At 44.6% G+C, this 25,596-nt stretch overlaps 1 protein-coding gene across 1 annotated transcript in view; it reads left to right on the top strand.

Annotated features, from left to right (window-relative positions):
- The window catches only part of MOS4 (modifier of snc1,4), a 34,593-nt gene extending 15,772 nt beyond the window's left edge, over positions 1-18,821 (top strand). The window contains exons 4-7 of the mRNA XM_086508478.1: positions 17,439-17,508; positions 17,598-17,731; positions 17,824-17,887; positions 18,026-18,821. Coding sequence (XP_086364604.1) covers positions 17,439-17,508; positions 17,598-17,731; positions 17,824-17,860 — 241 coding nt within the window. The 3' untranslated portion in view covers positions 17,861-17,887; positions 18,026-18,821. The remainder of the gene's footprint in view (positions 1-17,438; positions 17,509-17,597; positions 17,732-17,823; positions 17,888-18,025) is intronic.
- The last annotated feature ends 6,775 nt before the right edge of the window (positions 18,822-25,596 follow it).

Raw genomic sequence — 25,596 nt, 5'->3', positions numbered from 1 at the left:
AATCGAAAACAGAGAGAGAGCTCGTACATTTTTGGGGAAAACTCAATAAGTGAGTTTTGGGTTTTCCCACTTTTATTATAAGTGACTTTAAAAAAATGTGTCCAGGTTCAAGGTTCATGGACAAAGTATAAAAATGTACAAAAAGGGTTATTTAGGCCTTTAACCCAATAGAAAGTGTTCCCATGACAAAGGAAAGAAAGATACACGACCCCAACTGACTCTTAGAGAAAGGGCTATCTATCTCAATGAGGAGAAGTGTTTTGGTTGCGGGGAATTTGGACAGGTCTCCGCGAAGTGCCCTAAAAAGACACAACAAGAACAGAATGAAGACATGCCAGAGAGGTTTGGTTGTGGGGAATTTGGACACATCTCCGCGAAAAGACACAGCAAGAACAAAATGAGGACATGCCAGAGAGTTCGAGAGCAGCTGAGGAACGTGGCAGAAAAGGCAGATGAAAACAAAGCTGGTACCACATTGCGTGGGGACCGAACCGAATCAGATGAACGAAAGTACAAAACTTTGCCGCACTTAGGGCAAAGTGAAAGATCAAGAAGTCCTCATGGAGAGAGCCAAGGCCAACTTCTTTTCACTTGAATTGGCGGCTCGACTTGGAATTATGCCCGATAGGCTGAGGCCACAGGCGGAGGCAGTTCTAGGGGCACCCGGATGAGATGTTGCCATTACACTAATCATTGGCAAACTTCATTTGCAATGTCAGGGGTATTTAGGTATGAGGACTTCTATGTAATGCCCTTAGGAAGGTTGTGACGTCCTTCTCGAAATCCCTTGGTACCACAAGAACAACGCTGTGGTTGACTATCGGGCTGAGAAAGCGACTATGACAAATGAAGGGGAACTAGTTTGCCTTGATTGCTTTACTGTGCACATGGTAAGAATTCAAAACGTGATAATGGTGTGGCTCTTACCTCATGGCATAGTTTGTGCTGATCACTCGTTAGCATATCTCCTCAAAGCTTTCACCAGAAGCTCTATGACCTCGCATCACAAATGAGATTCTGCATTAAAAGATGAATGGAGTTGAAAATTCACACAATATAATAAAGATGGAGAGGTGAATTTCGTGCATTACAATGCTTGTGTCCATAAAAAAAAGGAAAAAACCATACGTATGTATGGTGTGGAGTTGGCACCGTTCTCCACATTTGTTAAAAAACCGTAGGGATTGTGCCCTTCCTCCGCCACTTTTATCCCCTCCAATGTTGAAGGGGGACTTATGCTTCTCCTCTAGTGTTGGAGAGACTTTTTTATTTATAAAAATACTCAATTGTACAAGTAATTCCACGTTGCCATGTCGTGGTGTATTGTCCATATATCCCTCTGTTGGCAAAACAAAATTCTTCAAACCTTGTCATCTTCATGTACAAATGCAATCAACACATCCAAGTGACTGACATTTCAAAGAAGAAGCCCATGAAGAACTTCCTGTCCTTTCATGACCACACCACATTTGGCGTACATATCAACCAAAGCACTAGCAAGCACATCTTTCTCCAATAGCCACGGACAATGCTATCATGAATTTTCTCAACCATGTCAACATCTTGCGTAAGGTCACAAGCCTTCAAGATGCAACCTGTCCTTTGACTTCACGTGTTCAAGCCATGTTCATGCGGCGTGGAGCCTTGTCCTCACCCTCACTGCTCAGCCGATTTCCTAATGGCTGTTGACATTCCTGCTTCCCTTTGTAGCAACCACAACCAACACATTGTAAGAGACCACTTTCTATGTAAGAAGCTGATCCAAAACATTTTGAGCTTTTGTGAGAGTGCTAGATTCAATATACATACCAACCAAATCACCTATGAATATAACATGTTTCACCAAAATCCCCTGATTAGCGACCTCATCATGAATAAACTTTTCGAAGTTTATGTCTTGCACTGCATAGGAGATTATATATGGAGAGATGTCGTATTTTTTTCGCCCACAAGGTGCATACATAAGTGATTCCGTTTGCAAAGGGGCCCTTTTCGCTTCGCATCTGGTGAAAACAGTCGCGAGCTTCCTTGCCACAGCCATGTTGGGCATATCCTACAATCAACACACTCCAAGAGACAACATCCCGGGCCGGCAGGGAGCTCATCTAGAACTTTTGAGCATCCTGCATAGGTGATTGCATCTTGAGAGAGGCCCTCGCTTTGCAGCTGCCGCAAAAGACTAGAGCTTTCTGGTCTTGTCCATGTGGAGCAAATCCTGGAATCAGGAGAGAGGCTCTTGCTTTGCATCTGCTGAAAACAGACTAGAGGTTTTTGGCCCTGCCTTGTGGGAAAAATCCTGCTATCAGTGCATTCCAAGAGTCCACACTCCCGATGGGAAGCTCCTCAAGAAGTTTTGGGGATAGGCCCTCGCTTCGCATCTGCTGGAAACAGCCTAGAGCTTTTGGGTCCTACCCCTATGGAGCAAATCCTACAATCAGGAGAGAGGCCATCGCTTCGCATTTGCTGAAAACAGACTGGAGCTTTCGGGCCCTGCCATGTGGGGCAAATCTTGCAATCAATGCATTCCAAGAGTCCATACTACGGCATTGCCAAGCACAACATCTTTTTTAACAACACCTGACTGGCAATATCATCGTGAATGTTTTTGCCGGGGGCCCAAAAGGCCAGGGCAGTGACCCTAACCACCTCTTGCCGCAATTTGTGTCTTCTACATGGTTTGTCCAGCTTTTCACTGTGATTTCCAAGACTCTCTTGATTTTGTGACCCAGCTCCTCCTTTCGACCATCGCATAGCAAAGCCACCAATGCACTGCTTGCATAGATGTTGATCGCCGTCCCTATAGCACCTGCCTCACGTCCTACCACAATAGACTACAACTTGTAACATAGCTTCTGCAACCTGCTAAATCCTTGGTCTATCTCCAATGGCCCACCTCCACCCTCCATCCATGAAAGAATACCTTTCTCTCTGTACAACTGGTGACTGACCCGGGTGGTACCCAAGGCCCTCATCTCGAGGAGCATCGGTGGTCGAATGGGGTCTGAGAGCAAGTCTACCAACGTATCCACCACACTGGTGCCCGTAGCAGGATCTTTGACAAGAAAGGGATATGGCCATCTCCGCAAGGACAAACCATGGGGACAATTGCTGTCTCCCCATGCCCTTGCCAACAATTTGACGATGTTGAGAGCCGCTATTGTATCCTTTCCTGTGCCATACAACGTCCTTGTAAAGCCCAAAACAACCCCATTTGCGTCTCTATCCTCACCTCCCCTACCCACAATCCTGGCAATTTATTTGCTACTATCTGCTTTCATATGTCGTCCACCCCATTCAAATACTCCCACACCATCACCACGACGTGCTAGCTTGAACACAAATAGTGAAGCAAATCCCTCTTCAGTTCCTTTATAACATGCGGCCTAATGTCACACTTGATATCGCTTGCAAGGTTCATAAAAGCGTACTCCAGAATGTCCAGCTGCGCCGCTTCGGGCAGCCTCATCTCCACAAGATGAATGCGCAGGTCCTTGCTTCAGCATCTGCTTCTTGTTGCTGATGCCCCACCATCACCAACACCTTCTCTCTATGCACCCCACATGTGGGAGCATCCTCCATAGCTCCGTGGTTGGCTCTCTTGCCAGCCATCCCTGCCCCATCTCTGCTCTATCGTTGCTTGGATGAAGATGATGCTATTGTAGCCTTTCTTGTTGCCCTCGAGCCCTGCATAGATTCAGTCCAAACCATGCCCCAATCCAAGCTATAGAAAGCGATGATGCAGCCCCCATGTTCTGTTGCTCCTTGGAGACAAATGAAATGCTTCCAAAAGTCACCCACAAATTCAAATACTCCCACACCATCACCATGACATGCTGGCCTGAATACAAATAGTGAAGCAAATCCTGTTCCGCTCCTTTATAACATGCGGTCTAATGTCACACTTAATATCGCTTGCAAGCTTCGTGAAAGTGTACTCTAGGATGTCTAGCTCCAGATTGTCCAGCTCCGCCGCTTCGGGCAGCCTCATCTCCACAAGATGCATGCGCAGGTGATTGCATCTGGAGAGAGGCCCTCGCTTCAAAATCTGCTAAAAACCAACTAGAGCTTTCTGTGTTGCACTGCAAATATGTACAATGTCTGCCCTCTGGTGCCGCATTCTCTTTCCCCAGCTTGCTGTTGCTGATGCCCCACCATCGTCAACACCTTCCCTCTATGCCCCCCACGTGTGGGAGCATCCTCCATAGCTACGTGGTTGGATCTCTATTGCCACCATTTGCACCTTTGTTTGCACATCTCTGTGCACAACAGACATGTCGTCATGCATTTGGTGGTCCATGCTCATAAATTCCTCCCTTGTCCATCCTTGAGGAGACATACATGTTTGATGTATTTGCTTAGCAACCTTGGCGACACATCCCTACCACTTGAACTTCTGATGGGATGAATCTGATGAGGATGCATCCCTACCTTGATGTGGCCCCGAAGCAGTTGATGAGCAATCTTTCTAGCCCCACTTGAGGCTGCAAGCCCAACATGCAATGCTCTAGAAGCTGCAACCCATTTTCGTATGGAGGAAACCCTGCTCTGCTACGACGATGCAAATCTTACAATCAGTGAATTCCAAGAGTCCACACTTTGGACAGGAAGCTGCTCAAACACTTTTAGTGCTCTCTGAAGTGCACCTCATTTAGCAAATATTTCAACCAACACATTGCCAAGCATGACATCTTGTTTCAACAGCCCCTGACTAACGATATCAACATGAATTTTTATGCCCACATCAGCATATTGCGTAGAGTCACATGCCTTCAAGATGCACACGGAAGGCCCTCGCTTTGCATCCGCTGATAATAGCTTAGAGTAATCTGGCCCTACTTCTGTTGCGTTTATCGCGCAATCAATGCACTCCAAAAGACGACATTCTAGTCAGGAAGCTCCTCATGCACTTTCTATGCTTTCTAAAGTGCACCACATTTGGCATACATATCGAATAAGGCATTGCCAAGCACGACATTGTTTTGCAACAGCCCATGACTAACAATCAGTTTTTAAGCATTGCAACAGCCCATGACTAAAGCAGGCCATCACTTTGCATCCGCTGAAAACAACGTAGAGCATTTTGTCCCTGCTCCTGTTGTGTGTATCCCGCAATCAATGCATTCCAAGAGACGCCATTCCGGACAGCAAGCACTGAAGACAGCGTAGAGCCTTCTGTCCGTGCTCCTGTTGTGCGTATCCCGCAATCAGTGCATTCCAAGAGACGCCATTCCGGACAGCAAGCGATGAAAACAGCGTGGAGCCTTCTGTCCCTGCTCCTGTTGTGCGTATCCCGCAATCAGTGCATTCCAAGAGACGCCATTCCGGACAGCAAGCGAGGGCTGCTTCACCACCCCCTGTAAGCTCGCCCACTTTCCCATATCGCTTGTCCTCTGCCTTCTTTGGTGCGACGAAAGCAGACAGCTTTGTTTTTTTTTTTCATGAAGCTCGTGGTAAATTTATCCTCTGCCTTCTACCGTTTCCATTCCAATCAACCAACACCAAGTGGCATGCTTCTCCTTTCTCCATTTTGCAAATCGCTCTTAGATAATCAAGGTAAAGAGATTGTACTTGACGAAATTCAGTTTCTTACTTGATTTTTTGGAGAGAACTGAATGATAATTGAAGGTCGAATATGTTTTGACCTTGATAAAGTTCTTTATCAACGCCAAGATTTTCTCCACGCTCATGCCGATTGCTTTTCTGAGGGCGTGTTGATCTGATACCTGGAAGCACACCACCGAACCGCCCACCTTATCGTGTGAGCCGAGCCTAGAATGAAGAGATTATGAACCAAGTGAAAGACCTCTTGGAAAAGGGTCTTATCCAGTCGAGTACTTCACCCTACTGCTCTCCGGTGTTGTTGGTTTTAAAGAAAGACAGATCTTGGAGAAGGTGCATTGATTATAGAGCTCTCAATAAAATCCCCGTCAAGAACAAATTTCTGATTCCGAGGATCGATGATATTCTTGACAGATTAAAGGAATCTTCTTGTTTCAGCAGGATCGATTTGAAAAGCAGATATCATTAGATCGGAATCGCGTCGGGAGATGTCTACAAGAGAGCTTTTTGGACGAGCTTCGGTTTATATGAATTTTTGGTGATGCCTTTTGGCCTTACCAATGCTCCAACAACTTTTAACCAAATGATGGATGGGATTTTCAGAGTGCCAAGAAGAGTGAATTTTTCTTACCGGAGATCCACTTTTTGGGACACATCGTCTCAGCAACTGGAGTACAGATGGGCTTGGCCAAGATTGGGACTATACGTAATTGGCCCGATTTGAAGAATGTTCATGAAGTAAGAAGCTTTTTGGGCTTATGTTCTTACTATCGGCGGTTCATTAGAAAATTTGCAGAGGTTGCTTCCCCTTTGCATATCTTGACACAGAAAGGAGTCCCTTTCTCGTGGGGACCCACATAGGTGACCGCCTTTTAGACTTTGAAAGAGAAATTGACTACGGAACCAATTTTGACTTTGCCGGATTTGCAAAAGTCATTCGAAGTATATGCTTGTGGTCATAGTCTGGGTACGGTCTTAATGCAAGAAGGCCATGTCATTGCCTATGAGAGCTGATTGTTTTCAAGGCTGGAATTGATAGTACAGATTTATGAGAAAGAGCTTTTGGCGGTTATCCATGCTCTTACTCAGTGGCGATATTACCTACTCGGAGCCGATTTTACGGTCTTCACTGATCATCAGAGTTTACGCTACTTCTTGTCACATAAGCAACTTTCAGAAAAGCAGATGCAGTGGGCTAACATTTTGTCATAGTTTCACTTCGAGATGGTTTATGTATAGGGACAAAAGAACTTGGTGGCAGATGCTTTGTCGCGGAAGCCGTTGGTCTTGGCTATTTCGTGATTCATCATAGAAGCTCCGAGGACATGGTCGATCAGTACGTCACAGATCCAGATTTTTACGATGTATTCAGTTGAATACAGAATGGGGAGGTAGTAGCGGGATATTCCATACGGGATGGCTACTTGATGAAGAAAACGATGTTGTGCATTACACAACCGTTGAGGGAAAAGGTCCTAACCGAATGCCACTGTCCACCATTTACGTGTCACTGTGGCATTGATACCACCTTGAAAGGTGTGGAGCGTTACTTCTATTGGTCAAGACTCAAGCGATTTTGTACGCAGTTGCTTGATATGCCAGAAGGTCAAGTTTGACAGGCATAAAGCACAGGGATTGTTTACAGCCTTTACCCATTCCCACCCGCCCCTCCCGTGGGGTTGGCCCGCACAGTGGGGTTTCTCGGGACCGCGGGATTCATGGGCGCCGTGGGGTTTTTCGGGACCGCGGGGCTCATGCCCGGCCGTGGGGTTCAGGCGCCTTGGATCGCGGGGTTCACGGTTGGGATTTCTATCCGGGGAAAGTGTAACAGACTTGGACACTCCAAGTCAAGAATCAATCGCGACAGCACCAATTAACCACTTCAAAACAATTCACAGATCACAATAGATTTGCACTGGCACGGCGGAGTTCCGTGCCTAGAGATATTGGCCCCAAAGACTGGTGCCCCTCTCTGTATTTCTTTTTATATTAATCAGTTCAAAGTACAAGAGAGTGGGTTAGGATTCACTCTCAGACTCTGCGTCCAGATGCACTGAGAAGTGAGGCCCTCACCACCAATTTAAAGGTTACAAGGGATGCCAAAAGCAGACCCCAAAAGCTTGAAAGCAAAAGCCTGAAAGCAAAAGCTCTTTTCCCTCTCTCACAGAGAGCTTTTGAAAGCAAAAGCAAATTCTCTCTCTCTCAATGAGAGCAAAAGCTGAGATTTGTGTCGCTCTTTTTTTTTTTTTTGCACCTCTGCGATTTCCAAAAATGAGGGTTTTGGCAGAAATTAGGGTTTGCAGGAATTTTAGGGTTTCTGGCAGAAATTAGGTTTTTTGTTGTCTGCCACGTCATCGCTTTGTGACATACCCCCCTCTTGAAAGCATTGTAATCGACCGCGATTAACCGACAAAAGCCATAAACTGTCTTAGAAGACACTGACTGTTAGTACCTACGTACTAGGGACACACATCTAGCACATGTACCAAATCAACAGTCACATCACAGGACATCACTAGACATCACAGGACATCACATGACATTCAATATTCATTCGGATCTTAGACCATGATTTATTGGCAATGTAGCTAGCAATCACATCTAGGTCCAATCGGGACCTCATCGATGTCCGATTGACTAACCCCTATTGCAACCATATCAAGTAGACCAAAATGCTGCAGTCATTTCGTCTATCAGTTCCTGCACTCAAAAGAAGTCAAGAACAAATTAGTATCATTATCAGGAATTCCATTTCATAAAGTCATCCAGCAGAATACTGTCAGCTCTCAGTATCCCTGAAGCTCAAAGAGACATCAATGACTTTAGTATCAAAATCAAGGCATCTGTTGACAAAGGAGCAGAGTAACTCTTTTTTTGTGCATCCCACTGCACCGGATCTTCGGCCAAGTTGAATTTCTGGGTTCCGTTTGGAGTAGACTATGCTAAACCAAAGCATCGAGGTAAAGTTTCACAATCCGAGGAGTATCTGCTAGGTCCTCCTCCTCCATCCACTTTGCATCAAATGCAGGAAAGTTCTTGAACTTAACCAAGAACCGCCTTCAGACTTTACCTTTCTTCGTATCCGTATGTGCCAAAATCTTTCAGGAACAAGGATCTCCTCGTTTTCTTCCACTTCGGGTTGCTCATCAGGCTCCCCATCATCAGGCACATCACCCTTAACATGTTTCAAGAGACTCACATGCAATGCATTGTGAATCCTCCAAGTATCTTGCAGTTTCAATCGGATCATTTATCTTTTTAGTAATTTGGAAAGGTCCGTAGTATCGCATACTAAGCTTTGGAAAAAGCCTCTCCTTTCCCTTTTTCTTTCTTAGGCGTGCCTTCTCAAAACGTAAGAGCACCCAATCATCCTCCTTCAATTTCATGTCACGACGATGGCGATCCGCTGCCTTTTTCTATCGTTCTTGAGACTTCTGCAAAGTCTCGCGAACCTTGGCAAAAGCCGTATCCAAATCTCGCGAATATTCATCCACTTCTAATCTTTCGTGCTCAGGAAGGATGGAACCTTCGCAACACTTTCAACAATCTCAAATGGCGTCTTCCCTGTCGAATAGTGTATCTTGGTATTGTAGGCAAATTCCACCAAAGGTAAGTTCTTTTCCCATTGAGTCTTCTGATCCGAGATACAAGACTTCAATAAATCTAAAACCACTGAATTGGCAATCTCAGATTGCTCGTAAGTCTGCAAGTGGAACGATGACGAGACGTGCAACCGCGTGCCAATGTTCTCCCAAATTGCCTTCCAAAATAAACTCATAAATCTGGGGTCTCTGTCGGAGACAATCGTCTCAGACGTGCCATGTAATCGGAAAATCATCGTGATCATTCTGTGTTCTCGGGAGATTAAAAATGAAATCCATTTCAATATTTTCCCAAGGGTGGGTGGGTATGGGTGAAGGTTGTAACAATTCCTGTGCCTTATGTCTATCAAACTTGACCTTCTGGCATACTGCGAACAAACTCTTCCACATCCTTTTTGAGTCTCGACCAAAAGAAGTATCTCTCTACCCCTTCATGGTGGTAGCAATGCCGCGGTGACCCGTAAGAGGTAGATAGTGGCATTCAGTCATAACCTCTTCCTGCAACGGCTGTGTAACGCACAACATAGTCTTTCTCATCAAGTAGCCTTCCCGAAGGGAGTATCCAACTACTGTCTCTCCATCCCATATCCGTGTGAAAATATCTGCAAAATCTATATCTGTGGTATACAGATGGACCATATCCTCGAAGCTCCTATGATGTATCGCGGAAATAGCCAGAACCAACGGCTTCCGAGACAAAGCATCTGCCACCACATTCTTCTGTCCCTGCACATGGACAATCTGGAAGTGAAACTGTGACAAGATGTTCGCCCACCGCATCTGCTTTTCCGAAAGCTGCTTCTGTGGCAAGAAGTAGCGCAAACTCTGATGGTCTGTAAAGATAGTAAAATCCGCTCCGAGTAGGTAATGCCGCCACTGAGTAAGAGCATGGATAACCACCAAAAGCTCTTTCTCATAAATCTGTGCTGTCATCTCTGGCCTAGAGAACATTCGGCTCCCGTAAGCAATGACATGGCCTTCTTGCATCAAGACCGCACCCAAACTACGACCATAAGCATTACAAAATACTTCAAATTACTTCTGCAAGTCCGGCAAAGTCAAATCTGGTCCTGTAGTCAATTTCTCTTTCAATGTCTGAAAGGCAGTCACCTCTGTGGATCCCCACGAGAAAGGGACTCCTTTGTGTATCAAGATATGCAAAGGGGAAGCAACCTCTGCAAACTTTCGAATGAACCGTCTGTAGTACGAACACAGTTCCAAGAAGCTTTCAACTTCATGGACATTCTTCAAATCGGGCCAATCACGGATAGTCTCTATCTTGGCCGAATCCACTTGCACTCCTGCCGCTAAGACAAAGTGTCCCAAAAAGTCTCTGAAGCAGACGATCTTTGTGTTCTGCCTCATTCTTGAAGAAACAATGATATCATCAAAGAAAGTGCCAACAAATAGCATGTACTCTCGAAAAATCCAGTCCATCATCCAGTTAAATGTCGCAGGAGCATTGGTTAAGCCAAAAGGCATCACCAAAAACTCAAATAATCCAAAAAGTCGTCCGAAAGGCCGTCTTGTAGACGTCTCTCGACGCGATTCAAATATGATGATATCCACTCTTCAAGTCAATCCTGCTAAAGCACAAGGATCCCTGTAACCTGTCGAGTATATCATCGATCCTAGGAATCGGAAATCTGTTCTTGATGGTGATTGAGAGCTATAATCGATGCTCATTCTCCAAGATGTGTCTTTCTTCAAATCCAACAACAGTGGAGAGCAATACGGTGAAGTACTATGCTGGACAAGACCCTTTTCAAAGAGGTCTTTCATTGGGTTCGTAATCTTTTCATTCTGTACTCGGCTCACACGGTAAGGTGGCCGGATTGGTGGCGTGCTTCCAGGTATCAGATCAATGGTTTGATCTTCAGGCCCTCTGAAAGCAATCGGCATGAGTGTGGAGAAAAATCTTGGCGTTCTTTTGATCAGGTCAAAACATATTCAACCTTTATCCATCGTTCAGTTCTCTCCCAAAAAAATGAGTAAGAAACTGAAGTTCATCAAGTACAATCTCTAAGCCCTTCATTTATCAAAGTCGCTTTCTCGGCCCGATAGTCAACCACGGCGTAGTTCTTGTGGTACCAAGGGATCCTGAGTAGAACGTCACTCGGTGCCCTGAACACCCCTGTCATTGCAAACAACGTTTGCCAATGCTCGGTGTAATGGCAACATCCCATCCGGGTGCCAATCGAACTACCTCCGCCTGTGGCGTCAGTCTGTCGGGCGTAATTCCAAATCGAGCCTCCAATTCCAAGTGAAAAGAAGTTGGCCTTGGCTCCTTCAAAAGAGCTTTCTGATTCTTCACTTTGCCCCAAAAGCGGCAAAGTTTGTACTTTCATTCATTAGATTCGGTGTAGGTCCCACGCCATGTGGTACCAGTTCTGCTTTTCTATCTGCCTTGTCTGCCACGTTCCTCAGCTGCTCTCGAACTCTCAGGCCTGTCGTCGTCTTTATCATTCTATTCTTTCTGTGCCTTTTTAGGGCAATTCACGGAGATATGTCCATGTTGCCCGCATCCAAAGCACATCCCCTCTTTGATGAAGCGAGCTCTCTCCTTAGGAGTAAGCTTGGGTCGTGCATTCTTTTTCTCCGGGTTTGTCTTTTTCTTTGTACTTTCATTCTGTTCGGCTCGTTGTGTCATGGCCTCATCTGTGGGGTAGGTCAGACTGCCAGAGTGAATGGCAAAGCCCCGCTTCGCATGACTCATAAACTCCTGAATAGAAGCTGACTTCTGTTCCAAGCAGTGATCTCGGATCTCTGTAGGTAGACCCAAGGTGAACCGCTCAATCTGTGTTGTGAACGAGATCTTCTTGAATGAAGAGGCGGGTAGAAAAGAGCTCCAGAATCTTTCACAATAAGCATTGCTTGTATCTTTCTTGGTCGTCCGAAGATGGTTCCAAGCAGCTCGTATATCTCGTTCATATTCTTGCGTCAACCAAGAAGAAATAAAAACCTTGTTAAATTTCAGCCATTTTACTGGCGCAGTCTTGTTTAAAAGAAGCGTGGACCACCAAGTACGAGCATTCCCCTTAAAGTAAGAGGTAGCTCTCCAAATCTTGGAGTGCTCTGAATGGCGTCCTCCCGCGAAAGCGATGTCAAACTACTGTATAAAAGACAAAGCCTTCGAAGCATCTGAGTATCCTAAAAAAGTATCAAACTTGATCGAGTGGCCACCTTCGTTAAACTCTCGGACTTTCTTGCTTTTATCTTCGAGAAAGTCATATTGGTTGGCTTTGTAAAAATTTTTCTTGTTCCCATAGAAGTTTCCATCATCAGAATCTGAGCTGTCTGTAGACGAGTCCTCACTAGAACTGTCAGTCTCTAGGCGAGATTTAGCCTTCTTTGCCCTTTCCGAAGCTTTGTTTCTTGCTTCGCTTTTTACCTTTTCTGTCTTCTTCGCTCAAATCTGAAGAGCTAGAAGAACTGTCAGAAGAAGAAGAACTGGGTACTCCTTCAAATCGAACACGCTTCTTCCGTTTCTTTATCTTGTCAAAAGTCGACTGACGATCCAAATATCCCGGGAAGTCAGTGCTTTTCTTCTGCTTTTTGCCGTGCTTTTTGGCTTTCTTTTGCGCGTCAAAAAGCTGAGAAATTCGTGCATCAACCACCTCTTGTAATTCCTTCTCTGAATACTGTTTGTGATCATAAGGTTTCTTGAGAGCGGGTTTCAGGGGTGGTGGTGTGGTTTTTTGCCACTGTGCATGCACTTCTTGAAAAGAAGTCTCGCTCATATATTTTGCCAATTTCGGATCCGTCGCAAAACTGAGCATCATCTTTGTTGCATCGCCGATCAATTGACGACGCGTCATCTCTCTTTGCTCCGCGTGAGTAGGCCGGGGCGGGCCATACTCTGTCTGAATCTTCGTTGTGATCCCTGCCCGCATCTCCAGATGCAGAGGGAGTCGACTGATCCTTGCCTGAAGCCATAGGTGCCGCAGAAAAAAAAATTGGGGATCGGATTTCCCGTAGAAGAGAAATTGGCCGTGCTCTGATACCACTGTAACAGACTTGGATACTCCAAGTCAAGAATCAATCGCGATAGCACCAAATAACCACTTCAAAAAAATTCACAGATCACAATAGATTTGCACTGGCCCGACGGAGTTCCGTGCCTAGAGATATTGGACCCAAAGATTGGCGCCCCTTTCGGTATTTCTTTTTATATTAATCAGTTCAAAGTACAAGAGAGTGGGTCGGGATTCACTCTGCGTCCAGATGCTCTGAGAAGTGAGGCCCTCACCACCAATTTAAAGGTTACAAGGGATGCCAAAAGCAGAGCCCCAAAAGCTTGAAAGCAAAAGCCTGAAAGCAAAAGCTCTTTTCCCTCTCTCACAGAGAGCTTTTGAAAGCAAAAGCAAATTCTCTTTCTCTCTATGAGAGCAAAAGCTGAGATTTGCGTTGCTCAAAAATATCCATTTTTTTTTCACCTCCGCGATTTCCGGAAATTAGGGTTTGCAGGAATTTTAGGGTTTTTGGCAGAAATTAGGGTTTCTGTTGTCCGCCACGTCATCACTTTGTGACAGAAAGTATTGCTATGGATTTCGTTTTTGATCTCCCGAAGACACAATGGGCACGATGGTATCTGGACTGTTATTGACTTTCATTCAGTGAAGAAAACAGTCAAGCCAGATCATTTAGCGAGATTGTTCATTGCCCAGATTTTCAGATTACATGGCATACTTGAGACAATAGTCTCTGACAGAGATCCCCATTTACGAGTTTGTTTTGGAAGGCTATTTGGGAGAACATTGGCACACGATTCAACGGTTGCAGTTCTCGTCATCTTTCCCCCCGCAAGCAGATGGGCAATCTGAGATTGCAAATCGAGTCGTACTGGATTTATTGAAGTCTTACATTTCTGATCAGAAGACTCAATGGGAAAAGTTTTTGCCCTTGGTTGAATTTGCCCACAATAACACGAACCACCCTTCAACGGGGAAGGCGCCATTTGAGATTGTTGAAGGTATTACGAAGGTTCCACCCTTCTTAAGCACGAAAGATAAGATTTTTGAATCTGACCAGTACATGAGGGACTTGGACACTGCTTTTGCCAAGGTTCGGGAGGCTTTAGCAAAATCTCAGGAAAGACACAAGAAGGCAACAGATCGACACTGTCGCGATTTGAAATTAAATGAAGACGATTGGGTGCTCTTACGATTTGAGAAGGCACACTTGAGAAAGAAAAAGAGAAAGAAGCGGCTTTTTCCAAAGCTTAAAATGAGATACTATGGACCTTTCTAGATAAAAGAAAAGATAAATGATGTCTCCTGAAGCTGCCCGATACTTGGAGAATTCACAATGCTTTTCATGTGAGTCTCTTGAAGCCTTTTAAAGGCGATGTGCTTGATGATGGGGAGCCAGATGAGCAACTCGAAGTGGAGGAAAGCGATGAGATCTTCGTTCCAGAACAGATATTGGCACATAAAGATAGAACGATTAAAGGTAAAGTGATTAGGCGGTTCTTGGTTAAATTCAAGAACTATCGTGCATTGGATGCAAAGTGGATGGAGGAGGAGGACCTAGCAGATACTCCTCGGATTGTGGAACTTTACCATGAAGCATTCGGTTTACCATAGTCTACTCTGATAGAACCTCGATTTCAGCATGGGTGAATCTAGTGCAGCGGGCTTGCGCAAGAGGGGAGTCACTCCGCTCCTTTGTCAACAGATTATTGATATAGAGTCAGTGATGTCCCTTTGGGTTTTAGGGATACTGTTGGGTTGACAGTATTCTGTTGTATGACTTTATGAACTGGAATTCTCGAAAATTAAAATGATATTGATTGATTTGTACTTGACTTGTTTGAGTGTAGGAACTGAAAGACGAAATGACTGCAACATTTCGGTCTCATAAATCTCTTTAGACATGATTGCAATATGGATTAGTTAATCGGGCATTTGTGAGGTCTCGATTAGATCTAGATGCGATTACTAAATACATTGCAGATTAATTATGGTCTAAGATTTGGAATGAATTTGAATGTGATTTGTCATGTGATGTCCTATGATGTCCGGTGATGTGATTGTCGATTGGTACATGTGCTAGATGTGTTGTGCCTAGTGCGTCGGTACTAACAGTCAGTGTCTACTAAGACAGTTTATGGCCTCTGTCTGTTTTTGCAGGCGTAATCGAGGGCGATTACAATTATTTCAAGAGGGGGGTATGTTACAAATTGATGACGTGGCATCATTACTAAGTTGTTCCAACTTATGGACAATTGCCAAGGGCCCTAGAAAGGGGCAGTAGGCTGAAAATAAAGCGTAAAATATTGGTGACCTGGCTGCTGTACGGACAACCGCTATTTACGCTGACTGCAGTACGGATTGCCGCAAATAGCTCTGATTGCTAACGTGGCATGACAATACGGAATTCCGTAAAGTGCGTTAGCTGTTTTTGCTGGCAGTTTTTGGGACAATTGCTTTTGAGTGATAAGCTTTTCAATTATTGCTTTTGGGCATCCCTTGTACTTATAAATTAGTGGGCAGGGCTTTACTTCTCAGAGCATCTGGACGCAGAGTCTGAGAGTGAGCACCTACCCACTCTCTTGTACTTTGAACAGAGATTAATACAAAAAGAAATATCGAAAGGGACGCCAGTCTTTGGGGCCAATACCTCTGGGCACGGATCTATGCCGGGTCGTGTCAATTTTGTGAACTATTTTGAAGTGAATCTCTACTGTGTCGCGGTAGAATCTTGACTTGGGGTGTCCAAGTTTGTTACATTTGGGCAGAACTATGTAGAGTTGATCACTATCCAGATGGCTATACTTCACCACCTGGTTAAAGTATTTTTATCCCCATTTGTTTCCTGTGGTTTGTTATGGGATTTCTCCCCGTGATTCTTACATCTGTCAGGGTTTTTCCCATATTTCTTGTACATGACAGAGAGAGAGAGAGAGAGAGAGAGAGAGAGAGAGAGAGAGAGAGAGAGAGAGAGAGAGAATTATCGTCCACGGAGGTCAGATATGACCTATGGGACTGAGAAACAACACATTACAAAAGGTTCCTTCTAGCGAAGGGGTTGTCAGATACATCTCAAATAAGGACTGAGGGTCTAGCGAGGGGTGAACAAAAGGGGTGAAACAAAAGAGAAGGTGGGATAAACAAACCTAAAAACCTAAGGAGGGGTAGGTGAGGGGGAAGCCATTTTGGGAGCTCGGAACTCCTGGATAATGGATTTACCTCCTCGATAAACTGCCCATTTTCTTGCTGTGTGTGCTTCTTGCACCTTTTGTAGTTCTACCTTCTTCTGTTTGAGTTGGGTGGGTGTGAGGTGTGCAAACCAGACTTTATTGTCCTTGAGAAACCTCGATTGCTCAAGAAGTTTGATTTGGTCCGCCTTGGTTTTGAAAGTGAGGATCGCGTGGAAAGAGAGAGAGAGAGAGAGAGAGAGAGAGAGAGAGAGAGAGAGAGAGAGAGAGAGAGAGCTGTGTGCATTAGAGGACGACCTGAAAAATGTCTCGCCTTCACTTACCGACATAATTGTATAGAGTGGGCTGGGAAGTTAACCGTCCTTGAGAGCTACCATTTCAAAAGGGGATGATGCTTCCCAGGAAACTTCCCAAAATGTGGTGGTTTTGTGCTCTTTCCCATGCAATGTGTGAATTTCAGGCTCCCACCCTTTTGGCCGGACACACTTCAGTCGCGTTTTTTTTTCACGCTTTGTTAAAGTGAGACTTGGGCGGTCAATTTTGGCCGGACGCACTTCAGTTGCGTTTTTTTTTCACGCTTTGTTAAAGCGAGACTTGGGCGGTCAATTTTGGCAGTCCGTCAGTAAAGTGGGCTCGCGGGATTTTAAAAGGGTTTGAACGTAGGATTTAATAACCTTCCAAAGTTTGTGAGCTGCCCGCGCGTGCTGTCGATCTTACTGTTTTTTCTGTGCAATGTTTTTCACTTTACAGAGACCAATTGTGATAGGTTATATTGTCTGTAATTTTAGCACATTGTGTACCTAGAATTTGAGCTGTCTTGAATTGCTTATGCAGATTTTAGTTATGAGTCTAGGACATGATGTGATCTTGGATTTGTGGAATACAAACGCTGTAGTGTCCCATTTTTGGATTTTGTGAACCAGAGTTGCTGACTATTAATAGTGAAGCTATTAATTGTGATCTATTTTTTCCTAGAGGACTGTCCATTATATGTTAGTCACTTAAGGGCAGTTCTACATGGATTGTCATCAATCACAATCAGGGTCTTTGAATCCATCTCCATAATCTTTGCAAATTGATGCAGTACCTAATGTTCATGGCATCATCTGGTATGGTAGGTTGCAAAATATGGTGAAGGATTACAAGCAACAGATCGAGGAGCTGAATAAGGAAAGAAATCTAAACCAGGTTTGGCCAAGAAAGCAGCTTTCCCCCTATGAGTGTACATACCAATTTGCTGATGACATGGTTTAACCTTGTGTGCTGTCATGTATCAGCAAGCTGTCGCTGTTGAGCTAAGCCGGCTTTCCACTCAATGGAAGGAGCTGTGCCAAAAAAACATTGATATCGAAAATGCCTGCGCTCAAATTGAGGCAGATATAGCTAATCTTAAGAAAGAGGCTGAAGAGAAGTGAGCAGTGTTACTTGAAGGCGCTTTTTCTAGAGTAGCATCATTTGTTTTTTCGAGGGGTTGCTTACTTAACTTTTCTTTTGGCCATCCAGAGGAGTGAACTGGACTGCACCAAAATCAGCGTGGTGATCTTCAATGCTTCATAGTGCCAGTATTGTATGGTTCATAACCTTCTGACACATGCAAACGTTGTCCCCTTAGCAAGCAAGCCAGTAATTGGTCCTGGCGTTCTACAAAGATTTTGGATTTGTGTTTTTGGGGTAAAGAACACTTTCTTTCTTTTTCTTTTGGCAGGCTTGGGTTGTGTATTCAAGTCAAAAGGAAGGTTTGAAACTCAGATATAGCTCAAATTGAACGTGAGTTTGAAACATTGGGAGCTGAAAGATGGTTCGGATGTGATGTCTGTATCCAATGTGTGCACGCCTTCAGAACACTTGGATGAGTTTTGGCGTGCCGTTCCATTCCTATTCAGTGAGAACCAAAGCCATTAGCTTTGTTTATAATGTGAGACAGAGGAAAGGAAGAAGAGTGTTGTGGGGCGTGAGATTAAGTTGAATGCCATTGTATTATGCATCACGATCAGGTTGTGCTCAGGCTTACGTGTTGCTATGACGGCTCATTTCAGCACTTCCAATTTTGCTTGACCAGAAACAGCAGGCCTCATGGCAAAGCTTGTTTGCAGGAGCTGGGTTCTATCTGTGTTTTGTGTCAGTGTATCATCTATCACGATCGGACTGTGCTCAGGCTTCATGTTGCTATTGCAGCTTATTCAATTTTGCTTAGTAGGCTCACAGTCAATGCTGTGTTTGCAGGAGTTGGGTTTTATTTATTTTACAAAAATTTATTGAATACTCTATCACAAGGAGGGTGCTATGCTCCACATATATCTTTCCAAAACGTGAGTGTAAATTGACCTAAGCAGAAGGCTTGGTTGTGTAGTGGTCAAGTCTGAGGTTGTATGTGCTACGGAAAGAGGAATACTAAGAAAGCGAGCATAGAATAGCACATGCGTAATTGATGGATTGGAAAGTAAAGATAATCTTCCCACTGGCATCATGTAATTTTATGGAATATAGATGATTCTTGTCAATGGTGTGGTGTAAGAGGTCCTCTTGATTTGATGTTAGTAAAGTTATGTTTCCTTTCCAGTTTGAAATTTTATAGAATGGAAGATTCTAGCTAATGGCTTGCTTAAGTAGTCCTCTGAATGTTAAGACTACTACAGCAGACTCGGATTTTGCATAATGTGGATCGTTGGCGAAGAGGTTTGCGCTTTTGGATGAGATTGTGATTGGGTTATTCCTCCCCCGCCCGGAAAGAAGGGTTCTCATTTTCAAGGTGAGTTGCAGAGGCAGCATTGACGTCACTGTTGCTAAATGCGTATGTCTGATGTTTGGCTACTCAATGCCAAACATATTTTGCATTGTCTGATATTGCTTACGTAACAGTCCTTAACTTTTGGTTATTCTTTCATGCATGCTAAGTAGGGGAAAAAAAATTAAGGGTGAGAAAATAAGAATGGTGTGGGGAATGGAAAGCCTCGTGGATTTGGAAAGTCCTCCCGACTTTGGACTGTTAGTATATGAAAGGTTTGGCTTGGCTCACATGCAATGTGTGTTTTTTCTTCTTCTTTTTTTCCCTTTTTTTCAAACATCCCTTGGTCGTTTCTTCTCTGCAAGGTTTCCTTGTATTGAATTTAATTTTTGGGTAGCCAATAGGGAAGAGAATTCAATTTGCATTGCTACACAAAAAGTTGCAATAAGCACCTATAATTTTCAATCATGTCAAAACATGTGCATGCACCTATTTTGTCACCTTTTTTTCCCCCGGTGAATAGTGTGTTTCCATGTATCAACTTCAAAAAAGAACGAATCATACTATACGAAGTTGCAAAAGAAGCACTTATAATGCTCAATCATGTCAAAACATGCACATGCACCCATTTTGTCATCCATGGCCCTATCCCATTCTCAGAGTCCATATTTTGAAGGTTATGAAGCTCGAGGCCAAATCCTTGATGTGATTATCAATTGCAAATGATGGATAAAGGGAGAAGTACACGGTAAAGTACATCTTGGGAAGCCAAAGAGGAAAAAAACAAAGACAGCTGTATTAACACCCAGAGTTGAAATTCAGATTGTCAAGCAATGTGGTGTACACGTGCTCTCTTGCTATCTAGGGAAAAGGACAAAAGTTTTGAAAATAGACCTTCCCCAAAGCAAAATAGTATGACATGGTAGTGTGTGAATATGAGGGTGAGGGGATTGGGCTCAAAGTGGAGCTTTGAGCATAGGGGACTACAACCATGTGATGCAAGGAATTGGCTACCTCCATTTGATACTAAAATGGTGGTGTTGTATGGCATGCATAGGTGGGTAGGGAGTGAAGTGTCCTTGTGATAGTGCAACACAATATGAGAAGGCCCGTCTTGCCCCTATGTTTGGTCTACACATGTTGAAGTCAGATAACTCGGATGACCATGTGATGTACTCTCTAGACATGGTGTCTTGGTGCTATGGTCTTGTTCTCAAACAATCTTGGCTTGATTTAGTGTTATCTTTCTCGAGTGTTGGTGGATTTAATAGGGCGGCTCTTTGAAAGACTTTGGTGAGCCATGACTTGCCCTCCAATGGTGTGTGTGTGTGTGAGTGATTGGAGGAGTCTCCCTATGTTAAGACTTAGCTAGCTATTTTTGGTCTCTTAACTCCAATAGCACACTCAAGTGTGGGTTGTCCTATGAAAAGGGTTGCACATTGGTCCCTTATGCTACTGCATACCGCGAGCATAATGCTCCTTGTTCTCCATCCCACCTCCACATAACCGTCATTGTCCCTTGGTCTTTTGAATATATGTTTCCTACCTAGTCTCAATCCCTAGTTTGTGAGATGAGGCCTTGGGTTGTCTAACTATCACTCTAGCTATACGTGGCATCTATGTGTCCAAACATGGGTAACAACTTGGACACCTCTCTAATATTTAGACTTTTGCTCCGAAACTTTTAGGGATAGTTGATCAACTTCCTCAAAGATAATCAACCTTCTCTTTTCATTCACTAACATATCCATATGATCTTGGAGAACATCTTGAACCCATTCAAGTTTCCCTCTGGCTAACTCCATTGTAATTAATGACCTAACTTAATATCCAACCATGTGCTTTAACCCACTAAAATGTATCATAGCATGCTTTACATATGTAAGCAAGTTGTAATTTAGGTAGATAATCTTCCCAATTTGTTTGTTTCTTGTTTGAAGATATGCTCAAAGCATACCTTCAAGCAGATGGTTTATCCACTCTTTTGAACATACAATATGTGGATGATTGATGGTACTTAAGCTAAGCATAAGAACCAACTTGTAAGGTCCCCCACCCAAAGATTGGGGTGACTTGATAGTTGGCCTTCCTTCATTCATATTTCCAATCAAAACACGTTAATCCAATTCACAGAGGCAAGAATACAAGCAATAGTAGTGACAGAGGTCTCTATCCTTCACTGTCAGGGATGTAAGGGTCTTACAACACAAGCGAGGTCGATAACCCAAACGTTATAACTATTCTCATCCTATAGTATCACTATATATAAAATGTTGCAATCTTGCAGGCACTATACACCTCACACATGCACATTCACACTAATCGTCTTGGTCATTTTGTAATATGTATACTCACTTCACACGTGCACTTTAACTCTTTTTAGTTATCATTGTACATGTATGTATATAGAGGCTCAATTTTTTCCATTGTATTCCCTAAGGGTTTTTTCATCCATAGCTAGATACCTGTGTTTGAGTTGGGGTGTTGGAGCTATATATAGCTCACCCTAACTAAACTAGGCCTCACATATATATACATAACTTGTGATCGATATGATCTAGTCTTTGGGAGCGTACATGGTGCCTTGGTTATCTCCACATCTCCTCGATCTTTACGTTTCAACAATTTGTTCAGAAAAACATGATATTTGAGGTTGTAGATTCACATGTATGGTACTTTGACAATGCTGCAACAAAGCAAATTACATCTCATTGTGACTAGTTCACTTCTCTTGACATTTTTCCCAATGGGAATATTGTCACTTGTTCCAACATTAAAGCCTCTTAGTCAATTCAGGGGTCGTAAAGATTGTACTCACTATGATTAATGGAAGTTTCTTCACAGTTTTTGACGTAGTTTTCGTGCTTGGTATCTAGGTAATATGTTTTTTGTTTTTGCATTAACAAGACTTGGTCTTGTTGTAAAGTTTGTGTATGACATATGCATTGTTCACTATCTTACTTCAGGTGATACTATTGTGACATTAGGTACCTTGTCTTGTGGGTGGTGCAAGCTCAATTCTTATGATAAGTGTGTAGAAAACTTTCAGCAAATGCAGTTACACATTCTAAATTTGTTTTGAATGCTGAAGTATGGCATGCACATTTTGGAAATTAGTTTGATGCATCTGTAGAAATTTAATATGGTTGCTTCATTATCCCCTTCGGAGACACCATCTATGCATGTTTGTGAAGATTCTATTTTGGAAAAAGGCAACTTTCTACGTTTTTGAAATATGGTCGAGTTTGAGCTACTTGCAAGGTGCAACTTGTTCATAATGATGTTTGCGGCCCGATACACACTCCTTTTAGTAACAAACTATACTTTGTGACTTTCAAGGATTGGGTATATTTGCTTAAGGATAAGTACAAAATCTTTATGTGCTTCAAATAGTTTTTATTGTTGATTGAAAATGTATCCAATTGTATTGTGCGCACTATCTGTTCAGGTTGAGGTGGGAGTATATAAAAGAATTTGATGCATTTTTGTGTGGTCATGGAATAAAACACCAATGTACAATGCCTCTTACACCTCAACAAATAGCCAATTCAATAATGGTTTTGGATTTATTGAAGTCTTACATTTTGGATCAGAAGAATCAATAGGAAAAATATTTCCCTTTGGTGGAATTTGCCTACAATAACACAGTTCACTCTTCGACGGGGAAGGTGCCATTTGAGGTAATCGAAGGTGCTAAGAAGATCCCACCTTTTCTAAGCACCAAGAACAAGATTTTTGAAGCAGATTAGTACACCAGGGGTATGTCACAAAATTATGACGTGGCACACCCAACTGACATGACAAAAACTTATAAGTTGTCCCAACTTAATGGGCACCTGCCGACAGGGCCCTAGGGGCACTAAAGATTCAAAAGAAGTTGGCGGGGTGGCTTTACGGAAGACCCAAAAATTGCACAAGCTGTGCTGATGTGGTAGACCATACGGAATTCCGCAATTATGCTGTTGTGCTAATGTGGCACTTGTACGAATTTCCGCAGAACGCCTCGCAGCTTAGTGTTGTTGGAGCCATGTGCTTTTGAGTTTAAAGGCTTTTCATGTAATTGTTTTTCCATGGCCGAGGGCCGACCCCTGGGTCTCTCTTTGGCTCAGTTGTGTTGACGAGCCTGTGAGCCGAGAGGACCCGTGGGCAACTGTAATTTGCTCAAGCATCAATACAAAAAGAAACACCAAAGGTATCGGCTTCGGCCATTTCCAAAGTAATGAAATCCATATAAATGTGGACTTCCCAAAGAAACTCGAGACTGAGTGCTTGCTACTGTCCTGTGCGCACCTCTAGTCCAATCCCCCCCCCCCAAGGCCTCGCTTTGTTCAGCCCTGCATTGGAGTTCTCGCAGGGACTCTACTCGTCGGGTTTCGCAGGTGTTTGTCTTCACGCGCCCCCTTCCTTACACATCAGCAGACATAGATGGAGGCTCATGCTCCGCCCCAGAGGGACTCCTCAGAAGCCCCCTCGCCCGACCCTGCAGAGCCCACCATCCGACTTGCTCTTTCACCGACAAAGCAAGCGAGCCTCGTAGCAGAGGTGGAGCGCCTCCAGGCAACCTCCGTCATCTACAAGATTCTCGGCACCAGACCAAGCAGAGGAGAGCTGCATGATCCTCTCCTCGCCCGCCTTCTCGCAGAGGTGGGCAAGATCTTGGATGTTCAGTTCCTCGGACGCGGCTACTATCAAATAGAGTTTGAGACCTCCAAGATGGCGTCCAAGGTCATAGCGATGAGCCCCTTGACCATCCGAGCAGTTCGAGCTCACCCTTGATAGTGGAGACATGGTTTTGACCCATCTTCAAATGTTTTTGTAGAGGAGGTAGACCTTCCCATCTCCGTCTGCTTTTCTGGTTTGACTTTTGTCCAGGATAGGCTCAGAGGATAGGCTCAGAGATTGGGACTGTCTTGGAGACACCTCGCACGACAGCCTCAATAGCTGCCAAGGCGCCGGGATTCCCTCAATACGTGTTCTGATTAGGGACACCCACACTCTCCCGAAGGTCATCCTACTTTCTCGGGTGAGTGGGGGTTGGTTCTGACAGAGCGTGGAGTATTCGGGACTCCCGAATCAGTGTTTCATTTGTCGACAGATGGCCATCTTGCGAAGGCCTGTCCACGGAGGAGGCCCCGACCTACACCACAGGCCCAACCCCAACCCTCAAGGTTTGCCAGCAGCAGCAGGGAGAGTCACAAAGTACGCAAGCAGAGCCACCCTCCGAGCCTGGGGCTCAAGCGGAGGAGGGCTGATAGCAGGTTCGTGGGGTCGATGTCGGCAAGGGCCACCGTGCCAACCTGGCACTCAGAGTGGTCTTCAAGCTCCTGCGCAACACCAGTGGGTTCCCACGGGGTACCGATTCGACCCTCTTCAGCAGGACGAGGTCCCTGCTCCAACCTCCACCTCAGCCTCACCCTCGACATCACGTCTCTCTTTGCAGTAGTTCCTCATGATTTGCCGAGTTTCGACATTCGTCGTCGTTGGGATTTCTTTGCCTACGACTTTACACGGTTTCTTGGCGACTCTTCACCAGACCTAGAGGCAACCTGCTTCAGAGCTTATGTATTGTTCCTTGCAGCTAGGGGGATAGAGGCCTTGGACTCAGCGGTTGGCTTCTCGTTTCCCCTATGCGGCAGGGACCAGGCTGAGTGGACTATAGACCTAGTGTTGGAGTGGCTACAGACACACGCCCTAGAGTTCTCTCATCACATGGGAGACCTAGGAGTTACAGACTTGCTTCAGACTCTTTGGCCATCGGCCAAGTTTTCTGTGCACCTCCAGACACAACAGGATGTAGACACATTGTGGTTCACTTCTTTGCTGACACGCAGAGCCCGCCATTGCTATGTACACATACATGAGGACTCGTGGATAGAGGAGGTTGCTTTACGCATGGCTTGGTCTACTCGGGCTTGGGCTAGACACTCTTTGCAGTCACGCCTATCTTGAGGACGTTTGGATGCGGATTACTCCCCATCCAAGCCTGCCTCAAAGATAGCACGGTTAGCTGTTACGGCAGCATCAGTTCTCTCTCGCTCCCCATGAGGATCGTCTCATGGAACGTACAGGGATTAGGTGGGCCCCAGTTTCAACGTCAGAGAGGCTGACTGCGTCAGGAGCTTCAGCGATGCCTTGTGGAAGGAGAGATTGACCTTCTTATGCTACAGGAGCATCATCTGTGTGAGAGCCGCATTAGACGTCGTGGTCAGCTGTTGCGTGGACGATATGAGACTGTTTGGTCAGCTGCATTTGGACCTGGAGGCATCCAGGGAGGGGCATGCATGACTATTGCGGATTCTTTGCAGCAGGCCATTGTGGGCAGAGGGATTGTTGTGCCAAGCAGGGCTTAGTGGATCACTATGCAGGTTCAGGGTTGTCTCGTGGGCTTCCTGAACATCTATGTGCCCAATGTGGAGAGTGCACGTGCAGAGTTTTGGTCTAAGATTGTTGAGTTTGTGCCGCAGGCAAAGCAATGGTGCATAGGAGGTGACTTCAACATGTTGGAGGACCCCTCTAACAGGATTGGTGGTAGCCATACTACAGTGCATGGA

This window comes from Adiantum capillus-veneris, chromosome 3 (genome assembly GCF_014529385.1).
Source record: "Adiantum capillus-veneris isolate H3 chromosome 3, ASM1452938v2, whole genome shotgun sequence".
NCBI lineage: Eukaryota > Viridiplantae > Streptophyta > Polypodiopsida > Polypodiales > Pteridaceae > Adiantum > Adiantum capillus-veneris.
This window is presented reverse-complemented; position numbering and strand designations above follow the sequence as displayed.